The sequence below is a fragment of the Mobula birostris genome, chromosome 16 (assembly GCF_030028105.1).
Source record: "Mobula birostris isolate sMobBir1 chromosome 16, sMobBir1.hap1, whole genome shotgun sequence".
In the NCBI taxonomy this organism is placed as follows: Eukaryota; Metazoa; Chordata; class Chondrichthyes; order Myliobatiformes; family Myliobatidae; genus Mobula; species Mobula birostris.
Genome location: NC_092385.1, coordinates 24,981,717 through 24,999,386, shown reverse-complemented (window position 1 = coordinate 24,999,386; position 17,670 = coordinate 24,981,717). Strand labels below are relative to the sequence as shown.

General features: G+C 40.3%; 1 protein-coding gene and 1 non-coding gene across 2 annotated transcripts; one reads left to right on the top strand and one right to left on the bottom strand.

The window, feature by feature from the left end:
• Positions 1-69: 69 nt before the first annotated feature.
• trnak-cuu (transfer RNA lysine (anticodon CUU)) lies at positions 70-142 on the bottom strand. The gene has a single exon. It is a non-coding gene; the product is annotated as a tRNA-Lys (tRNA).
• Positions 143-464: 322 nt separating this feature from the next.
• Positions 465-17,664, top strand: LOC140211053 (ADP-ribosylation factor 4-like). The gene is made up of 6 exons (XM_072280434.1): positions 465-576; positions 2,750-2,830; positions 11,952-12,061; positions 13,386-13,457; positions 14,634-14,759; positions 16,489-17,664. Exons 1-6 carry the CDS (start codon positions 510-512, stop codon positions 16,573-16,575), a joined length of 543 nt encoding a protein of 180 aa, XP_072136535.1. The 5' UTR covers positions 465-509; the 3' UTR covers positions 16,576-17,664.
• The last annotated feature ends 6 nt before the right edge of the window (positions 17,665-17,670 follow it).

Genomic DNA, 17,670 nt, shown 5'->3' with positions numbered 1-17,670 from the left:
ACCATATCCCTCTTTTTATAGATGCTTGACTCCAGAATTTTCCCAACACCTAAAATCTCTGAAAATTAACGCCCAACGTGGGGCTCGAACCCACGACCCTGGGATTAAGAGTCCCATGCTCTACCGACTGAGCTAGCCGGGCTATTACGTTAGAAAGTTGACCAAATGGCACAAAGTAAATGTATTACCGTATTAAGGTAAGATCATTTCAATCCTTTTTCACCTTTCTAAGCAGAAAAGTGACCGTAACAATCACGGGGAGATGAATCGGTAAAGCAAAAAAAAAGGAAAGGCCATGTGAATAGAACTAAAACGCACAAAACACTCCCAAAATAAAAAAATGTCAAATTTAGCCGTTAAATTATCCACAGCATCGGCTACACCTTGTGAAAGAGCCGGTAACTTCCGGGATGGCGGAGTGAGCGGCGGCCGTGACGTCATGCAGCCCGTGCCGGAGCGGCGGCGGCTGTGACGTGGCAGAGCGCGAGCGGCGGCCGGTGGATGCAGCCATGGGTCTCAGTCTGTCCCAGCTGGTGAAGGACCTCTTCGGCAAGAGGCAAGTCCGGATACTAATGGGTGAGCTACCGGCCTTCGCGCCGCCTGTCCGTCCGTCCGTTCCGTGTCGGCTCCCATTGTTCAGCGCACGGCCCCTCGGGGTTGTTCCGCAGCTGCTGCCCGGTGTTTCGGCAGTCTGCCCGCCACCCACCTCCTCCTCCTCTGGGCGAGAGGGGGTAGGAAGGCGGCTCGGGGCTCGGGGCGGGGGGATCCTCCTGCTTCCCCTGACCGAGTGCCGGTTCCCGAAGGCACGGGAACGCCTGGTAAGAGACGGAGTGGGAATTGCTGAAACCCCGCTTCTTGTTAGATGCCGTTACCTCTCCTTTCATTTCCCGGCTTTACCTGCTGTCAAAAGAGTTTCGTGGGTCGGGCGAAACCTGTTTTGGAAGGGTGTAAACCAAGCCGACACTTCTGTGTCAGAGGAGCCCATTTAAACACTCGAGATGGTGTCGCTTCTGCGCTCATTGCACGGACTTTGCAATGATGATTAGTATTGTTTTTCAGAGAAGCGCCCAGAAACAGGCATTATTCTGCAGTCGTGAGATTGCTGCGTTTAATGTCAGCTGGTAGTGGATATTTTTCAGCGCTTACATTGTGTAAGCACTAGAGAACTCAGGCCGAGGGTCACTGCACTGTAAAATAATACATGTCTTTTTGTAGTCTCCAACTCTCCCTTCCCCCTCTATTTTGTGTATCCATCCTACGTGTCTTTAATAACTCTTAATTTCTTCAAACTACGCATTGAAAATCAAACCATTTTCGACCTGACGAAGGGTCTCGGCCCGAAACGTCGACTGTACCTCTTCCTAGAGATGCTACCTGGCCTGCTGTGTTCACTAGCAACTTTGCGTGTTGCTTGAAATTCCAGCATCTGCAGATTTCCTCGTATTTGCCATTTAGCCTTGCTACAGGGAATAATCTTAAATGCCCACGTTACTTTTCTATTACCCCTACCACTATTTCAACAAGAGGCCATTTGGCCTATCGAGTCCATGCCACAAAGCCAGTCATATTTAGGTGGGTGCCCTTGTTCACCCCGTTGTCACTCCATTAAGTAAAATTAAAGTGTTAATGCTCCCTGATTTGGGGGGATATTTGCTGAATGTTCCCTGCTTATGGCAAAAAGGAAAGCAGACATCTGAGAAAGTACTTCAGCATCTAAAGCAAGGTGTGCCCTTTGTTCTCTTACTGATGACTTCACTTGAATTCCTTTGCAGACTTCCCTTAGGATGCATAGTGTTGAAGCAAATTTTAAATTTAAATTTGCAAAACATACCCTGAAACTTATTGGATATCGCAACCCGCTCTTGAGGAAAACTGAAACTAGACATTGGACGTAGAACTCTTCATTTCTAGACAACGTTTCCTATCCAGGTTTAGCTTCTGATACTGAGTCAGTTTTGAAATTGACACCTGTATTTGCCCTCCCTTCTTGCTCAAGCTGTAGGCACTTCCTGACATGACTGCCTTTCACTGACTCTAATTGAGCTGGGCCAGTTTAGCCATGATGCACTCGGAGCATTTTGGGAGTAGACGGCATTTGATGTACAACCCTGCAATTAAAAACTTAATAATGCTTGTTTGGGAAGGGTTGAACTGAATATTCATTGAACATTTGGTAAAATAAGTGTGCTACCACAGATAGCAACGTCAACCACATGGAATCAAAACTAAGTGCTATTTGTTTACAATCTCATGCGTCTTCAGCCACAATAAGTTAGAGCTCCCGTCTGAATTTATAGTGGTAAGTTAATTTGTATTAAACTGTTAACAATCATCTTGTGCAACAAATTAGTAAATTTAAACTTTTTGTAGCTTATTCAAGAGTGAGGTTAATGAAAGAATACTAGACCTGCGTCTGTCAGCAAGCCAGATTTTATCCTGAGAATGGACTCGTATTGTCTTTACTGATGGTCACATGAAGTTGTTGGATTGAGTCATTCCTAATAAAGACTGGTCTTGAATTACATCCAAATTTGGGCAGTGTTTATTTTTTAATTTAAATACGATGTATATCTTTCAACCTCACACCATTGTTTTTTTTAAAGTATGTTGCCTCACTTTTTTCCATCTTGTATACCATGTTTTCTCTCATTCACTTAACCTATTTTCTCTCTCTTGTCTGTGCAGAAACCCAAATTTGTCATGGTCAGTGTTGTTTTTGAAATGTCAAAATGTTTTTTTTTTGTTCTAGTTGGTTTGGATGCTGCTGGCAAAACAACCATCTTGTACAGACTGAAACTAGGGGAAATTGTAACAACAATTCCAACTATTGGTAAGTGCGAATTATACAGGAATGTTGGTTGAGACTGTCATTCAGCTATTTGTAAAAAAAAAATCAATTAAATTTTCTTTTGAATATTATGGATAGTTTCATTTGCAGTCTCCATGCTTTGCCATCTGTTTCCTTCTGTACAACTTTTATCATTATCAATCGAGATCCATTATACATTTTTGGAAATTTCTGCAAGATTTAGGTTTTTGATGAATGTGTCAGACGTCTGAAAATTCAGCAGTATTGACACATTAATCTGTAGATAATAATCTGAGATTGTGATGTTTTTAATCTGAAGTACTTTGAGATTGACATCATGTCCACAGCGTATTTGGTATTGGTAGGTAGAAGTGGCAAATGTGAGTCCAGTCCTGAAGGTTTGGAGAATAGTTGGGATTTGCCCATTGACAGGAATAATATTTCTGTCACAGTTCATTGTTTATATGAGACGTGGCAAGTGCTTTATGTAATATTGGATGTGTTTAATTTTGTTTTACAATACTACTTGGCAGTGAACAAAAAATTACTTAGCAGACTATCAATAATGAAATGATGTGCATGAACTGCTTGATATCACTGCATCCTCCTCTGGCTCCTCCCGCAGCCACACATTTTTGCAGTTCTGCAGTTTAAATTGTTTCCTTGCTATTGTCATCGTCATAGAAAAGTGCAGCACAGAAACAGACCCTTTGGCCCATCTAGTCCCTGCCAAACCATTTCAACTGTCTACTTGCATCAACCTGCACCCGGACCACAGACCTTTCTTCCATGTACCTATCCAAACTTCCTTTAAGTGTTGAAATCGAGCTTACGTGCACCACTTACACTGGCAGCTCACTCAACACTCCCTCAACCCTCTGAGTAAAGATGTTTCCCCTCATGTTCCCCTTAGACTTTTCACCTTTCACCCTTAACCCATGACCTCTATTTGTAGTCCCACCCAACCTCAGTGGAAAAAGCCTGCTTGCATTTACTCTATCTATACCCTTCATAATTTTGTTTCCTCTATCAAATCTCCCCTCAATCTATTTTGTTCCAAGGAATAAAGTTCTAACCTATTCAATCTTTCCTTATAACTCAGATCCTCATGTTCCGGTAACATCCTTGTAAATTTTCTCTGTGCTCTTTCAACCTTGCTTACATCTTTCCTATAGATAGAATTGAATTGATTTTATTTCTTGAATTGACTTGAATAGGTGATCAAAACTGCACACAATATTTCAAATTAGACCTCACCAGCATCTTATACAACTTCAACATAACAGCCCATCTCCTGTTCTCAGTACTATGATTTATGAAGGCCTTGTCCCAAAAGCTTTCTTTACAACCCTGTCACCTGTGCTGCCACTTTCAATGAATTATGGACCTGTATTCCCAGATCCTGCTTTTCTACCACACTCCTCAGTGCCCTACCATTCAACTACCCTGTTTGATCCTTTGATCCTACTGAAGTGCAGCACCTTGCATTTGTCTCCATTGAATTCTGGTGAACAACCTATGTTCTGTACCTATTCTGGTATCTGTCCCCCACTTTTCCTTCGCTACATTGACGACTGCATTGGCGCTGCTTCCTGCACGAATGCTGAGCTCGTTGACCTTATTAACTTTGCCTCCAACTTTCACCCTGCCCTCAAGTTTACCTGGTCCATTTCCAACACCTCCCTCCCCTTTCTAGATCTTTCTGTCTCTATCTCTGGAGACAGCTTATCCACTGATGTCTACTATAAGCCTACTGACTCTCACAGCTATCTAGACTATTCCTCTTCTCACCCTGTCTCTTGCAAAAATGCCATCCCCTTCTCGCAATTCCTCCGTCTCCGCTGCATCTGCTCTCAGGATGAGGCTTTTCATTCCAGGACAAGGGAGATGTCCTCCTTTTTTAAAGAAAGGGGCTTCCCTTCCTCCACCATCAATTCTGCTCTCAAACGCATCTCCCCCATTTCACGCACATCTGCTCTCACTCCATCCTCCCGCCACCCCACTAGGAATAGGGTTCCCCTGGTCCTCACCTACCACCCCACCAGCCTCCAGGTCCAACATATTATTCTCTGTAACTTCCGCCACCTCCAACGGGATCCCACCACTAAGCACATCTTTCCCTCCCCGCCTCTCTGCTTTCCACAGGGATCGCTCCCTACGTGACTCCCTTGTCCATTCGTCCCCCCCATCCCTCCCCACTGATCTCCCTCCTGGCACTTATCCTTGTAAGCGGAACAAGTGCTACACATGCCCTTACACTTCCTCCCTTACCACCATTCAGGGCCCCAAGACAGTCCTTCCAGGTGAGGCGACACTTCACCTGTGAGTCGGCTGGGGTGATATACTGCGTCCGGTGCTCCCGATGTGGCCTTCTGTATATTGGCGAGACCTGACGCAGACTGGGAGACCGCTTTGCTGAACACCTATGCTCTGTCCGCCAGAGAAAGCAGGATCTCCCAGTGGCCACACATTTTAATTCCACATCCCATTCCCATTCTGACATGTCTATCCACGGCCTCTTCTACTGTAAAGATGAAGCCTCACTCAGGTTGGAGGAACAACACCTTATATTCCGTCTGGGTAGCCTCCAACCTGATGGCATGAACATTGACTTCTCTGACTTCTGCTAATACCCCACCTCCCCCTTGTACCCCATCCGTTATTTATTTTTATACACACATTCTTTCTCTCACTCTCCTTCTTCTCCCTCTGTCCCTCTGACTATACCCCTTGCCCATCCACTGGGTTTCCCCCCCCTTGTCTTTCTCCCTGGGCCTCCTGTCCCATGATCCTTTTGCCAATCACCTGTCCAGCTCTTGGCTCCATCCCTCCCCCTCCTATCATTTTGGATCTCCCCCTCCCCCTCCCCCTCCCCCTCCCACTTTCAAATCTCTTACTAACTCTTCCTTCAGTTAGTCCTGATGAAGGGTCTCGGCCTGAATCGTCGACTGTACCTCTTCCTAGAGATGCTGCCTGGCCTGCTGCGTTCACCAGCAACTTTGATGTGTGTTGCTTGAATTCCACCTGCCATTTTTCCATCTGGTTCAGATCCCACTGTAAGCTCTGATAGTCTTCCTCACTGTTCATTGCACCCCAAATCTTGGTGTCATCCGCAAACTTGCTGATATATTTAACCACATTATCATCCAGATCATTGATACAGATGACAAATAACAATGGTCCCAACCCTGATCCCTGCAGCAGTCGACTGGTCCCAGGCCTCCAGTCAGAGAGGTAACCATCTACAACCACCTTCTGGCTTCTCCCACAAATCTAATGTCTGATCCAATCTACTGCCTCATCTTGAATGCCAAGTGACTAAACCTTCTTGACATGCCTGCCTTGCAGGACCTTATCGAATGCCTTGCTGAAATTCACATAGTCAACATCCACTATCTTGCCTTCATTGACTTTCCTGGTAACTTAGTCAAAAAAACATCTGTCAGATTGGTTAGACACAACCTACTATGCACAAAACCATGCTGACTATCCCTAATCGGTGCCTGTCTATCCAAATACTCATATCCGGTTAACTTTCCCACTACTGATGTTGGATCACCGGCCATATAATTTTCTGGTTTATTTTTAGAGCCTTTCTTAAAACAGTGGAGCCACATTAGCTATCCTCTGGCACCTCACCTGTCACTAAGGGTGGTTTTAATTTTCTCTCACAGGGCCCCTGCTTTTTCTGCACTTGCCTCCCACGGGGTCTGAGGGAACACCTTATCATGCCCTGGGGATTTATCCACCCTAATTTGCCTCGAGACAGCAAACACCTCTGTAATCTGTGTAAGGTCTCTGACATTGCTCTTGATTTGCCTCTCTTCTATAGACTCTGTCTGTCTCCAGAGGAAATACAGATGCAAAAATTCCATTTAAGATCAACCTCCCCTCTCTCTTCCCCCCCCCCCTCAAATCTCTTTTGGCTGCAGACATAGATTACCATTCTGGTCTGATCTTCCAGAGGACCAATTTTGTCCCTTGCAATCCTTTTGCTCTTAACGTACCTATAGACTCCCTTAAGATACTCCTTCACCTTGTCTGCTAGAGCAACCTCACGCCGCCTTTTGGCCCTCCTAATTTTTTAAGTGTTCTCTTGCATTTCTTATACTCCATAAGCTCTTTATTTTTTTTCCTATCTGCTTATACTTGCTATTCACCTCCTTTTTTCTTTTCTTAACCAGGGCCTCAATATCTCTTGAAACCCAGGGTTCCCTAAACCTATTATCTTTACCTTTTTATTCTGAGAGACACATACAAGTTTTGTACACTCAAAATGTCATTTTTGAAGGCCTCCCATTAACCAAGTACACTTTTGCCAGAAAACAGCCTGTCCCAATCCACACTTGCCAGATCCTTTCTGATACCATCAAAATTGGCCTTTCCTCCATTTAGAGTCTCAGCCCGAAGACCAGACCTATGTGTTTGCATATTTACTTTTAAACTGATGTGATCACTAGATGCAAAGTGTTTCACTTAGACAAACTTCTGTCACCTGCCCTGTCTCATTCCCTAATAGTAGATCAAGTATCACGCACTTGTTGGGACTTCTATGTAGTTATTAAGGAAACTTTCCTGAACACATTTGACAAACTCTGTTCTATGTAGACCTTTTACAGTATGGGAGACCCAGTCAATATGTGGAAAATTAAAATCACCTAATAAAATAAGCTTATGTTTCTTGCAAGTCTGCGATCTCATTGCAAATTTCATTCTGTAAGTCCCGCAGACTGGATGGTCTATAATATAGCCCCGTTAACACGGTCATACACATAAAAGTTGCTGGTGAACACAGCAGGCCAGGCAGCATCTCTAGGAACAGGTACAGTCGACGTTTCGGGTCATATGGTCGGTAACATGGTCATACGTTTTTTTATCAGTTCCTGTAAAGCTTGACTAGATAAGTTCTCCAGTCTGTCCTGACTAAGCACTGCAGTGACATTTTCACTGACTATTAATGCCACCTTCAATCCCTCTTGTTCTGTTGTGTCTAAAACAATGCAACTCCAGAATATTGAGCTGCCAGTCCTGCCCCTCCTGCAACCATCTCACTAATGGCTATAATATTATAATTCCTTGTGATGATCAATGCCCTGAGCTCATCTGCCTTTCCTACAAAACTACTATCATTGAAGTATACACAGCTCGGAACATTAGTCGCACCTTGCTCAACCTTTTGATTTCTGACTTTGAGGTCTTAACAAAAAAATGTCTCTGCAACCTCTTCACTATCATTTCTGGCCCTCTGATTCCCATTCCCCCTGCGACTTTAGTTTAACCCCACCCCCACAGCACTAGCAAACCTTTCTGTTAGGATATTCGTCCCTCTCCAGTTCAGGGTCAAACCATCCTTCCTGTACAGGTCTCACCTTCCCTGGAAGAGAGCCCAATTATCCAAAAATCTTATGCACTCCTACACCAATTCCTTAGACACATGTTAAACTGTATGATCTTCGTATTTCTGGCCTCACTAGTATGTAGCATGGATAGCAATACTGAGATCACAACCCTGGAGGTCCTGTCCTTTAAGTTGGCACTTGACTCCCTGAACTCACTTTGCAGAACCTCATCATTCTTCCTACCTTTGTCTTTGGTAGCTACATGGGCCATGACTGTTCACCATCCTACGTAAGAATACTGAGGACTCGATCCAAGATGTCCCAGACCCTAGCACCTGTGAGGCAACAAACAGTGCCTATAAAAAGTATTCACCCCCTTGGAAGTTTTCATGTTTTATTATTTTACAACATTGAGTCACAGTGAATTCTGTTTGGCTTTTTTAATATTGATCAACAGAAGGACTCTTTCGTGTCAAAGTGAAAAGCGATCTAAATTAATTACAAATATAAAACACAAAAGATTGATTGTATAAGTATTCACCCCTCTTTACTATGATGCACCAAATCATCACTGGTGCACCCAATTGGTTTCAGAAGTCACATAATTAGTTAAATAAAATCTGCTTTTGGAGGCCTGTGTGCAGTTAAGGTGTTTCAATTGGTTGTAGTAAAAGTACACCCAATTAGTTTCAGAAGTCACATAATTAGTTAAATGAGATCTGCTTTTGGAGGCCTGTGTGCAGTTAAGGTGCTTCAATTGGTTGTAGTAAAAGTACACCCAATTGGTTTCAGAAGTCACATAATTAGTTAAATGGGATCTGCTTTTGGAGGCCTGTGTGCAGTTGAGGTGTTTCAACTGGTTGTAGTAAAAGTACACCTGCATCTAGAAGGTCCAACTACTGATGAGTCAGTATCCTGACTAAAACTACACCATGAAGGCAAAAGAACACTCCAAGCAAATCTGGGAAAAGGTTATTGAAAAGCACAAGGAGATGGATACGAGAGAATTTTCAAGTCTCTGAACATCCCTTGGAGTACAGTGGTCAGTCATCAAGCAATGGATAGAACATGGCTCAGCTGTATGTCTGCCTGAAGCAGGCTGTCCTTAGAACCTGAGTGACTGTGCAAGAAGGAAGGCCTGCAAGAGACCTATGACAACTCTGGAGGAGTTACAAGCTTCAGTGGCTGAGATGGGAGAGACTGCACATAAAGCTGTTGCTCGGGTGCTTCACCAGTCGCAGCTTTATGGGCGAGTGGCAAAGAGAAAGCCACTGTTGGCAAAAAAAAAAGCTCATATGATATCTTGGCTAGAGCTTACCAGAAGCATGTGGGAGACTCTGAAGTAAGCTGGTCTGATTAAACCAAAATTGAGCTTTTAAGCCATCAGACTAAACATTATGTTTGGCATAAGCCAAACACCTCATGAGAAACACACCGTACTTGCCATGAAGCATGGCAGTGGCTGCCTTATGCTGTGGGGATGCTTCACTGCAGCAGGCCCTGAAAGGCTTGTGAAGGTAGAGGGTAAAATGAATGGAGAAAATACAGAGAAATCCTGGAGGAAAACCTGATGCTGTCTGCAAGGGAACTGTGACTTGGGAGAAGATTTGTTTTCTTGCAGAACAATGACCCCAAGCATAAAGCCAAAGCTGCACAGGAATGGCTTAAAAACAACAAAGTTAATGTCCTAGAGTGACCAAGTCAGAGTCCAGACCTCAATCCAATTGAGAATTTGTGGCTGGCCTTGGAAAAGGACTGTTCACTCACAATCCCCATGCAACCTGACAGAGCTTGAACAGTTATCAAGCTGCTTGAGCACACCTATGCACTGATTGCTGCCAAAGGTGCATCTACTAAATGCTGACCTGAAGGGGGTGAATACTTATGCAATCAATTATTTTTGTTTTATATTTGTAATTAATTTAGATTACTTGGTAGATATCTGTTTTCACTTTGAAATGGAAGTCTTTTTCTGTTGTTCGGTGTCAAAAAAGCCAAATCGACTCCACTGTAATTGAAAGTTGCAAAACAATAAAACATAAAAACTTACGAGGGGGGTGAATACTTTGTTTAGGCATTGTACCATCCACAAATCTCATTCTTGTCCACAGAACCATCTTTCTGTTACCCTAACTAACAAATCCCCTATCTCCACAGCTTGTCTCTTCTCCCCCTTTCACTTTTGAGTCACAGAGCCAGACACACCACTGTGACTTTCCTCTGCTAGGTCTTCCTACCCCCCTACCCCCCTACCTGTTGTTGAGGGGGTTAGTCACAGGGATACTCTGCACTGGCTGTTTAATCCCTTTCCCCTTCCTGACTGTCACTGTTTCCTGTGTCCTGCACCTTGGGTGTAACTACTTCTCTATATATCCTATCCAACACCCTCTCAGCATCCTGAATGATTCAGAGTTCATCCAGTTCCTTAACATAGTGTTCGAAGATGCAACTGGATGCACTCCTCGCAGGTGAAGTCATCAGGGACACTGGAGTTCTCCCTGCCTTCCCATATCCCACACAAGGGGCAATACAGCTATCCTGTCCAGTCCTACTGTTCTAACTGCAAATATAAAGAAGGCAACAATAAATAAACTGGGGGTGGGGGGGGAATATCTACCTACATCTTTTTCACCTTCTCTCACTCAAGCCTCTCCTTGCTGAAGCCTCAAAGAGCTAAATCTTCAAATAACACTGTCAACTCCAGCACTCGCACTTGCCTTAGTTTTATTTGTTCTTGCCAGTCAATGCTGATTGGCTGCTGTTCAAACACCAAGCTGCTGCAAATCGATGCTTTATGTACCTAATTGGCAACCTGAATGAGCTGCATCTTCTCAACAGCGATTGGCTACTGTTCAAAACTGTGCTTAATTGTGCCTAGTCCACCAAGTCGAATTGTCTGTGAATAGTAACTATGCTTGAGAAGTGAATCCTGATGTTCCACTGGCTCTGTAACATTCAAGTGGCCCTTTGACAACACCCTACTGTCAAAGAGCTTTTTTCACTTTTTTAAAATACCTTTTATTATCAGAGGCATTTAATAGTTGAGAGAAAAGATTAAGTATTTTCTTTTAATTAAAAAGACACCTAACATGTTTAAATATTTAAAATGATGAACACTGAGTAAAATGGAGATGAAGTGCATCAGCTCAATATAACTTGGCTCTGCCCCTGCACTCAGTATTGTGTACATTAGTGAAGTAAAATGTCAAATATTTGTTATTTTCTGACCTCCAGAGGCCATTAGCTGGCTCTTTCATATATTTCATGTCAACAGCATACAGTGGATCAATGGACAATAATTTAATATGAAAGATAATTTACAAATTGCCTGCAACATAGCAGTTTAGTTCTTAAATGACATCTACTTTTAGCATACAGGTGTATGTTTCCAGCTCTAGTTATTTTGACCATTCGTAGATTGCACCACCATGTGTAAATCAAAGATCTTACTAAAATTATCTAAGAAAGTTATCAAGCTGAAAGCAACTTAAATTGGAGAAAATTTAATTGGCAGAAACAATATGAGTACAAAATTTAAAGTGATGCCTTTTAATAAGCTAAGTAGCAGGGTTAATGCAATTTCTGAAAGGAAGAATATTTTGTTCAGGAGTTTATTTTCTTGACTAATATTTTCAATTACCAAAGAAACAGATATTCAATGCAAGTGCAAGGTCATAACTAATTGATTGTAAGTAAATTAAGATTTTTAGTGCAGTTATTGCAAGCTAGTTAATTAAAAATTAAAGTTTTTAAAGTTAATATTCTTGTATTTTGTAAAACTCTAATTGTTTCCTTTTTTTTAGGATTTAATGTGGAAACTGTTGAATATAACAAGACAAATTTCACTGTGTGGGATGTTGGTGGCCAAGACAAAATTAGACCATTATGGAGGCACTATTTCCAGAACACACAGGTAGTTCATCACCTAATAGAACTCAACACCTTAACACGTCACATACCACAAAATATTTATGACGGATAGCTATACAGATCTGTTTAAACTCGTTCTTTATACCACCAAAAAAAAGCTTTTATTTTTGATGAACTGACTCACAAGAGCATAAGAATGTAAGCTTCTAATCTGCTCTGCTATGCAATGAGATTTTGGCTGATCTTTTACCTTGTGGTGTAATTTTGCAATTTTCACTGGTGACAAGGTTGGGGCTGAGGGGTTAGTGCCTGACTAAAGTTTTTAGGGCCATTTTGGAAGCAGTGTTTCCTCAGTGCACTGACAAATATGCTGCTGATGTACAACCTCTTTCAAAGTGTGTGATGGAAACCTGTTTTGGTTAATGCAGACACGAGGAATTCTGCAGATGCTGGAAATTCAAGTAACACACATCAAAGTTGCTGGTGAACGCAGCAGGCCAGGCAGCATCTCCTAGAGCATCTCTAGGAAGATGCAGGCTGGTTTTAGACTAGGAGCAGTTCAGCTAAATCTAGCATGTTATATTTGTTTAGAGTCTTGCTGTTCAGAAACCATATTTTTATGCTCTATAGGTGCTTATAATTTGCAGTCTGATTTTTAACCAGTCATAACTATTACTGATTGCTCTTACCTATGTACTGTTGAGAAACCAAACCTTTCCTCGGATCTCAACTCTTGTAACAATTATGCTTCTAATGACACTAAAGACACTGCTGCAATTAAGGCAATCAACAATAATGTCTACTGGTGCCCTTTATGTATTACATTTTTAAGTTCATAGCATAAAACACTTGGGTATTCAATAATTCCATTATAGACTAGGAGGGCTCATTTAGTGTTAATTTTATTTCTGAGGTATTCAAAAGACTAGAAAACAGTTGTAGAAAATCTGATAATTGCGTACATGAAGTGACTCCAGTTCATAACAAATAAAAGCTTAACTATAGAGGAGAACTTTTAGAATTGTTCATGTGAAGTAATCTGTGATGCTCTTAATGTTACTTTTTCTTTAAGTCAATATTTGATGCTTATTTGCATTGGGATTTCTCAATTCCTTTGCAGCACAAGAGTTGATAAATATGCATTAGATTAGGGACCTACTCTGGCATATAAATAATGACAAACAACATGCATGTAAATTCAATTGTAGTTTTGTATTTATTAAAAAGTTAATTTAACAGTTTTTCTATAAAGAAAAACAAGTTTTAATTCATAACTACAATGATTTCTGTGAATATAATTTCTTTGAATTCTTATTCTCTGCCTTTTAAAGTAAATCTCAAATACAAAACTTTATTTCTTATGACAGGGTCTTATTTTTGTGGTAGATAGCAATGATAGGGAGAGAATGCCAGAAGCAACAGATGAACTCCGAAAAATGGTATGTATCTATTACTTTGTATTTGATACATTGTCAATATTTTGAGTAAATGCTCCTTTCTTGCAGATAGATTGTTATATCCCTATTGATTTATATATAGATATTTATATAGACAATTGAGTTGTGAGCATTTTGAGGCCATGCAGATTAAGAATTCATTAGGAAACAGCAAATGTATCAGTATCATTCAAGAAAGGATGAAGAAAAAACTGTTCCTCAAACCAGTAAATCTAACAGCGGATGTTAGGAAATTGTTTGAATCTATTTTTAAGGAAGTGATAGAAAAGCATAACACAATTAGATACCTAAATAACTTTTGACTATGAGACAGTGTTAACTGCTGGGTTGGGGGTATTGATATATGGGTAAGAATGGGGCTGTGCTCAGTTTCGAAGAGAGCAGTGATCTTGCAGAAACATACAAAATTCTAAGCATGCTTGACAGAGAAGGTGCTGTGAAATGTTTCCTCTGCTAGAGGTGGCTAGGAACATAGTCTCAGGTTAAGGTCTGAGATGAACAGGAAATTCATGTGGTGGAAGCTTGTGAACTTTTGCATTCTCTGCCTAGTGATCTTCCAAGATGTGGGGTCTTTACATCTAATTAAGTTGAGGAAATTTTTTTTTAGACTGCATGAGAAATTCAGGATTATGGGGATTGGGCAGGGAAGTGGAGTTGAGCAAATTATGAAGCTGTCCGAAAGGGATATATGGTTCTCAAACTTGTATTAATTTTAAAGCCATTCAGAAAGTGATCTGTGTACTACAGGTGACTCAGTTACAGATCTACGGTGAATTAACTTCCAAAACATTTGTTGCAGTTGAATAGTAATTTAAGTTCAAAGCTGGTGTCACCACTTGTGGCAATCCTACATGCATTGTGCAGCTCAATCCCAAGACTCTGTCTAGTTCTTTATCATTTTGTCGTTTGGTGTGGTTGATAAAAATTAGATTATTAAATGATACTGAATCTTACACAAATATATTCATTTTGTATTTTTAACATTCCTTGAGCATCTTCAAAAATAGTAGTCAAATACTTGGGTTGGCCTTGAACTGGAACTGTTGATGCTGAGTTTAAATCGGCACCTGGCCAACTATCAAAAGTAAACTCAGTTATATTGATCATGCTGTATATCTTTTACTTGTGTATCAAATTAACTAATGTGTTTTATTCCAGCTTCAAGAAGATGAATTAAGAGATGCAGTTTTATTGGTATTTGCCAATAAACAAGACTTGCCAAATGCCTTGTCCGTCAATGAAGTTACAGAAAAATTAGGACTACAGACCTTTCGTAACAGAGTTGTAAGAAATCTATATAGAGTTGTAGCATTGTTAACATTAGTAGTGTCATTAACTTAGTTTTTTTAGTATTTACAATGTTTTTTAGTATTTACAATATATGTGCTGTAGGTGTTATTGAACTTAAGGTCTTTGTTTCCTTAATTGATACTTGCCCAATGAATGAATTTATAAATAGAGAATTTGGGCTCTACAGCACTGAAATGTCTTTAATCCCTCACTATGACAATAGTGATAAATCACTAGATGAAAATTTTCAATATAACGTTGTTACCTAGAGGTTTTCTGATCCAGATGTCTCATGTACATTTTGTACATTAACCTTTGCATTAATGTTAATGGCAAAGAAACTTTATCTTTGGGTTTAAGGGGCCACAAATCTCGCACGGCCTATCTTATTAACATCCTTAGGAAAAGTTGGAAGAAAATTCACAAGGGCCACAATTTCTTTAAAGATGTAAACACTGGAAATATGAAGTAGTATAGTCTATTTCTGAAGGTTCTAAAGGACTTTACCTAGTATCGATTTATTACATGTACCGAGATACAGTGAAAAGCTTTGTTTTGTGTGCCATCCAGACAGAACATGCCACACATAGTTAAATCAAGGTAGTAAAAGGAAAGCAATGGAGAATATAGTACAGTATTGCAGTTATAGAGTACAAGATGACAAAGTGCAAGGGCCACATTAAGATAGATTGGGAGATTAAGTTTATTTTTTATTGTATGAGATGTCCATTCAGGAGTTTGATAACAGTGGAATAGAAGCTGTCCTTGGGTCTCATGGTACGTACTGTCAAAAATTTGTATCTTCTGCTCAAAGAGGAAGAAGACAAAATTACTGGAACAGCAAGGATCTTTGATTATGTTAGCTGTTTTTGCAAAGCAGTAGATAGTGTAGTGGAGGTTGGCTTACATGACTGCATTCACAGCTCCACAGTTTCTTGCAGAATCGAGTAAAACATTTACCATACTAAGCTGTGATGCATCCAAACTGGATGCTTTCAAAGCGCATTTATAAAGATGTGTCAAATTTCCTTAGCCTTGGAGGGAAGCAGAGACATTGGTGTACTTTCTTAGTCATAGTGTCTACATGGTTTGACCAGAAAAAAAACGTTGATTATATTTGCAGCTGGGAACTTGAAGCTCTGAACCATCTCCACTTCTGCACCATTGATATAGAGAGGGTGTATGTACTCCACCCTTCTTTCTGAAGTCAGTGACAACTCCTTTTCTGACACAGAGGGAAAGGTTTCTGTCTTGACACCATGCTACTGGGCTGGCTTGTCTTTTTCCTGTACTCCATCTTGGCATAGTTTTAGATCTGACCCACTCTAGTAGTGTAATCACCAAATTTGTATATGGGTTGGAGTGGAATTTAGCCACAGACATGAAGGTATGGGGCTAAGGACAAAGCCTTGTGGAAGTCTGGTGTTGAGAGTAATTGTGAAGGTGTTATTGGATATATTGGCTTTAGTGTTTTGGGGCCAGAAGTATGGCACATTAAGAATATATAATCTGTAAAATATTTTGCCCTGAGTGCTGCAAGTTTAATGATCCCCCATTCCTCAGTGGATGAAGTTATCTTCCAGTGAGTCTTGTGCTTAAAACTGAAAATATAAAATACCTTTTATGTAAAAGGTATTTTAGCTTGATTCTATTTTACAAACATAGTTGAAAGTGTTGCTTGTTTATTACTTTGTCTAATACTATATTTTTCTGTTTGGAATAGTGGTACGTTCAAGCTACTTGCGCCACAGATGGAGCCGGCTTGTTTGAAGGGCTTGACTGGTTGACAAATGAACTTTCAAAATCCTAGGCCTGCTGCTACAACTTAGTTTGACAATTGTATGTTTTAGTTAACAGAAAATGTTTGGTTACTTTACCTTGAGTTGTCATCGAGTTTTCAACTCAAGTATTGTGGTTTCTGGAGCTTTTTTGGGCAACACAGCTTGATTTTGAACTCTTCATTGTTGCCAGCATTTGTGGTAGGTTTCATAAAATGGAAGTTTAAACAGATAGTTTATAGTTAACTCACTGTGGGGAAAATACATTTCTTCCAATTTATTTCCTAGTTGAAATGAACTTGACCATAACTTCTGTACTATCTTTAAGAAATTAACATTAAGTCCACTTACCTAATGAACTTTTTTACTTTACCTTTTTATGAAGTTCTGTAATACATCAGGTCATTCTAAAACAATCTGCTGAAAAAATTGTAGTTGTATTGTGAAAATGGTCACCAGTTACTTACCATTTTAATAATATTGGATGTGCTTCCTGAATAGATTTGAGTAAAGAGATGGATACAAATTTTGGAATCTGGAAAATAATATTTACCTAATTCACTGATTGCACAGACATTGCTTTGACTTTATACTCTCGTTGATTCTAATATTATGGCCAGAACAACCCACTTATGTTCTGTTGAAACAACTCCAAAGGTCTTTGTATTATAATATTTGTGATACTGGCTAGTTTAATACAAGATTATGGGTTTAAATAGTCTTGTAGATACTTGTTTTTGGCAATATAACCAGTTTCACATCTGTCCTCAGTTCTTCCTATTTAATGGTACAGATTCAGTTTCTTTAATAAGCAAGCTGTGTATTCAACTGTGGTGTAAACATTATTAAACAACAAAAATCAAGTTCTTAAGCATTCTTTCTTTCGTGTTGGCATTTCTATACACTGAAGTTCAATTGTATTGAAAGTTGTAACTTTTAAAATGTTGCGTGTTACTGTTACTAGTGTGTGGTGTTATTCAGTGTAATATAGTTAATGTTGGTATGGTTGACCTTGGATGGGCAAGTCTTCCTAAAACTGGAAAATCAACTTTCAGATAATGAAAGTTGTCTATGTAATGTATTGATTTTAAATCTCATAAAATAAAGGTTTATACAACATTGGTAAT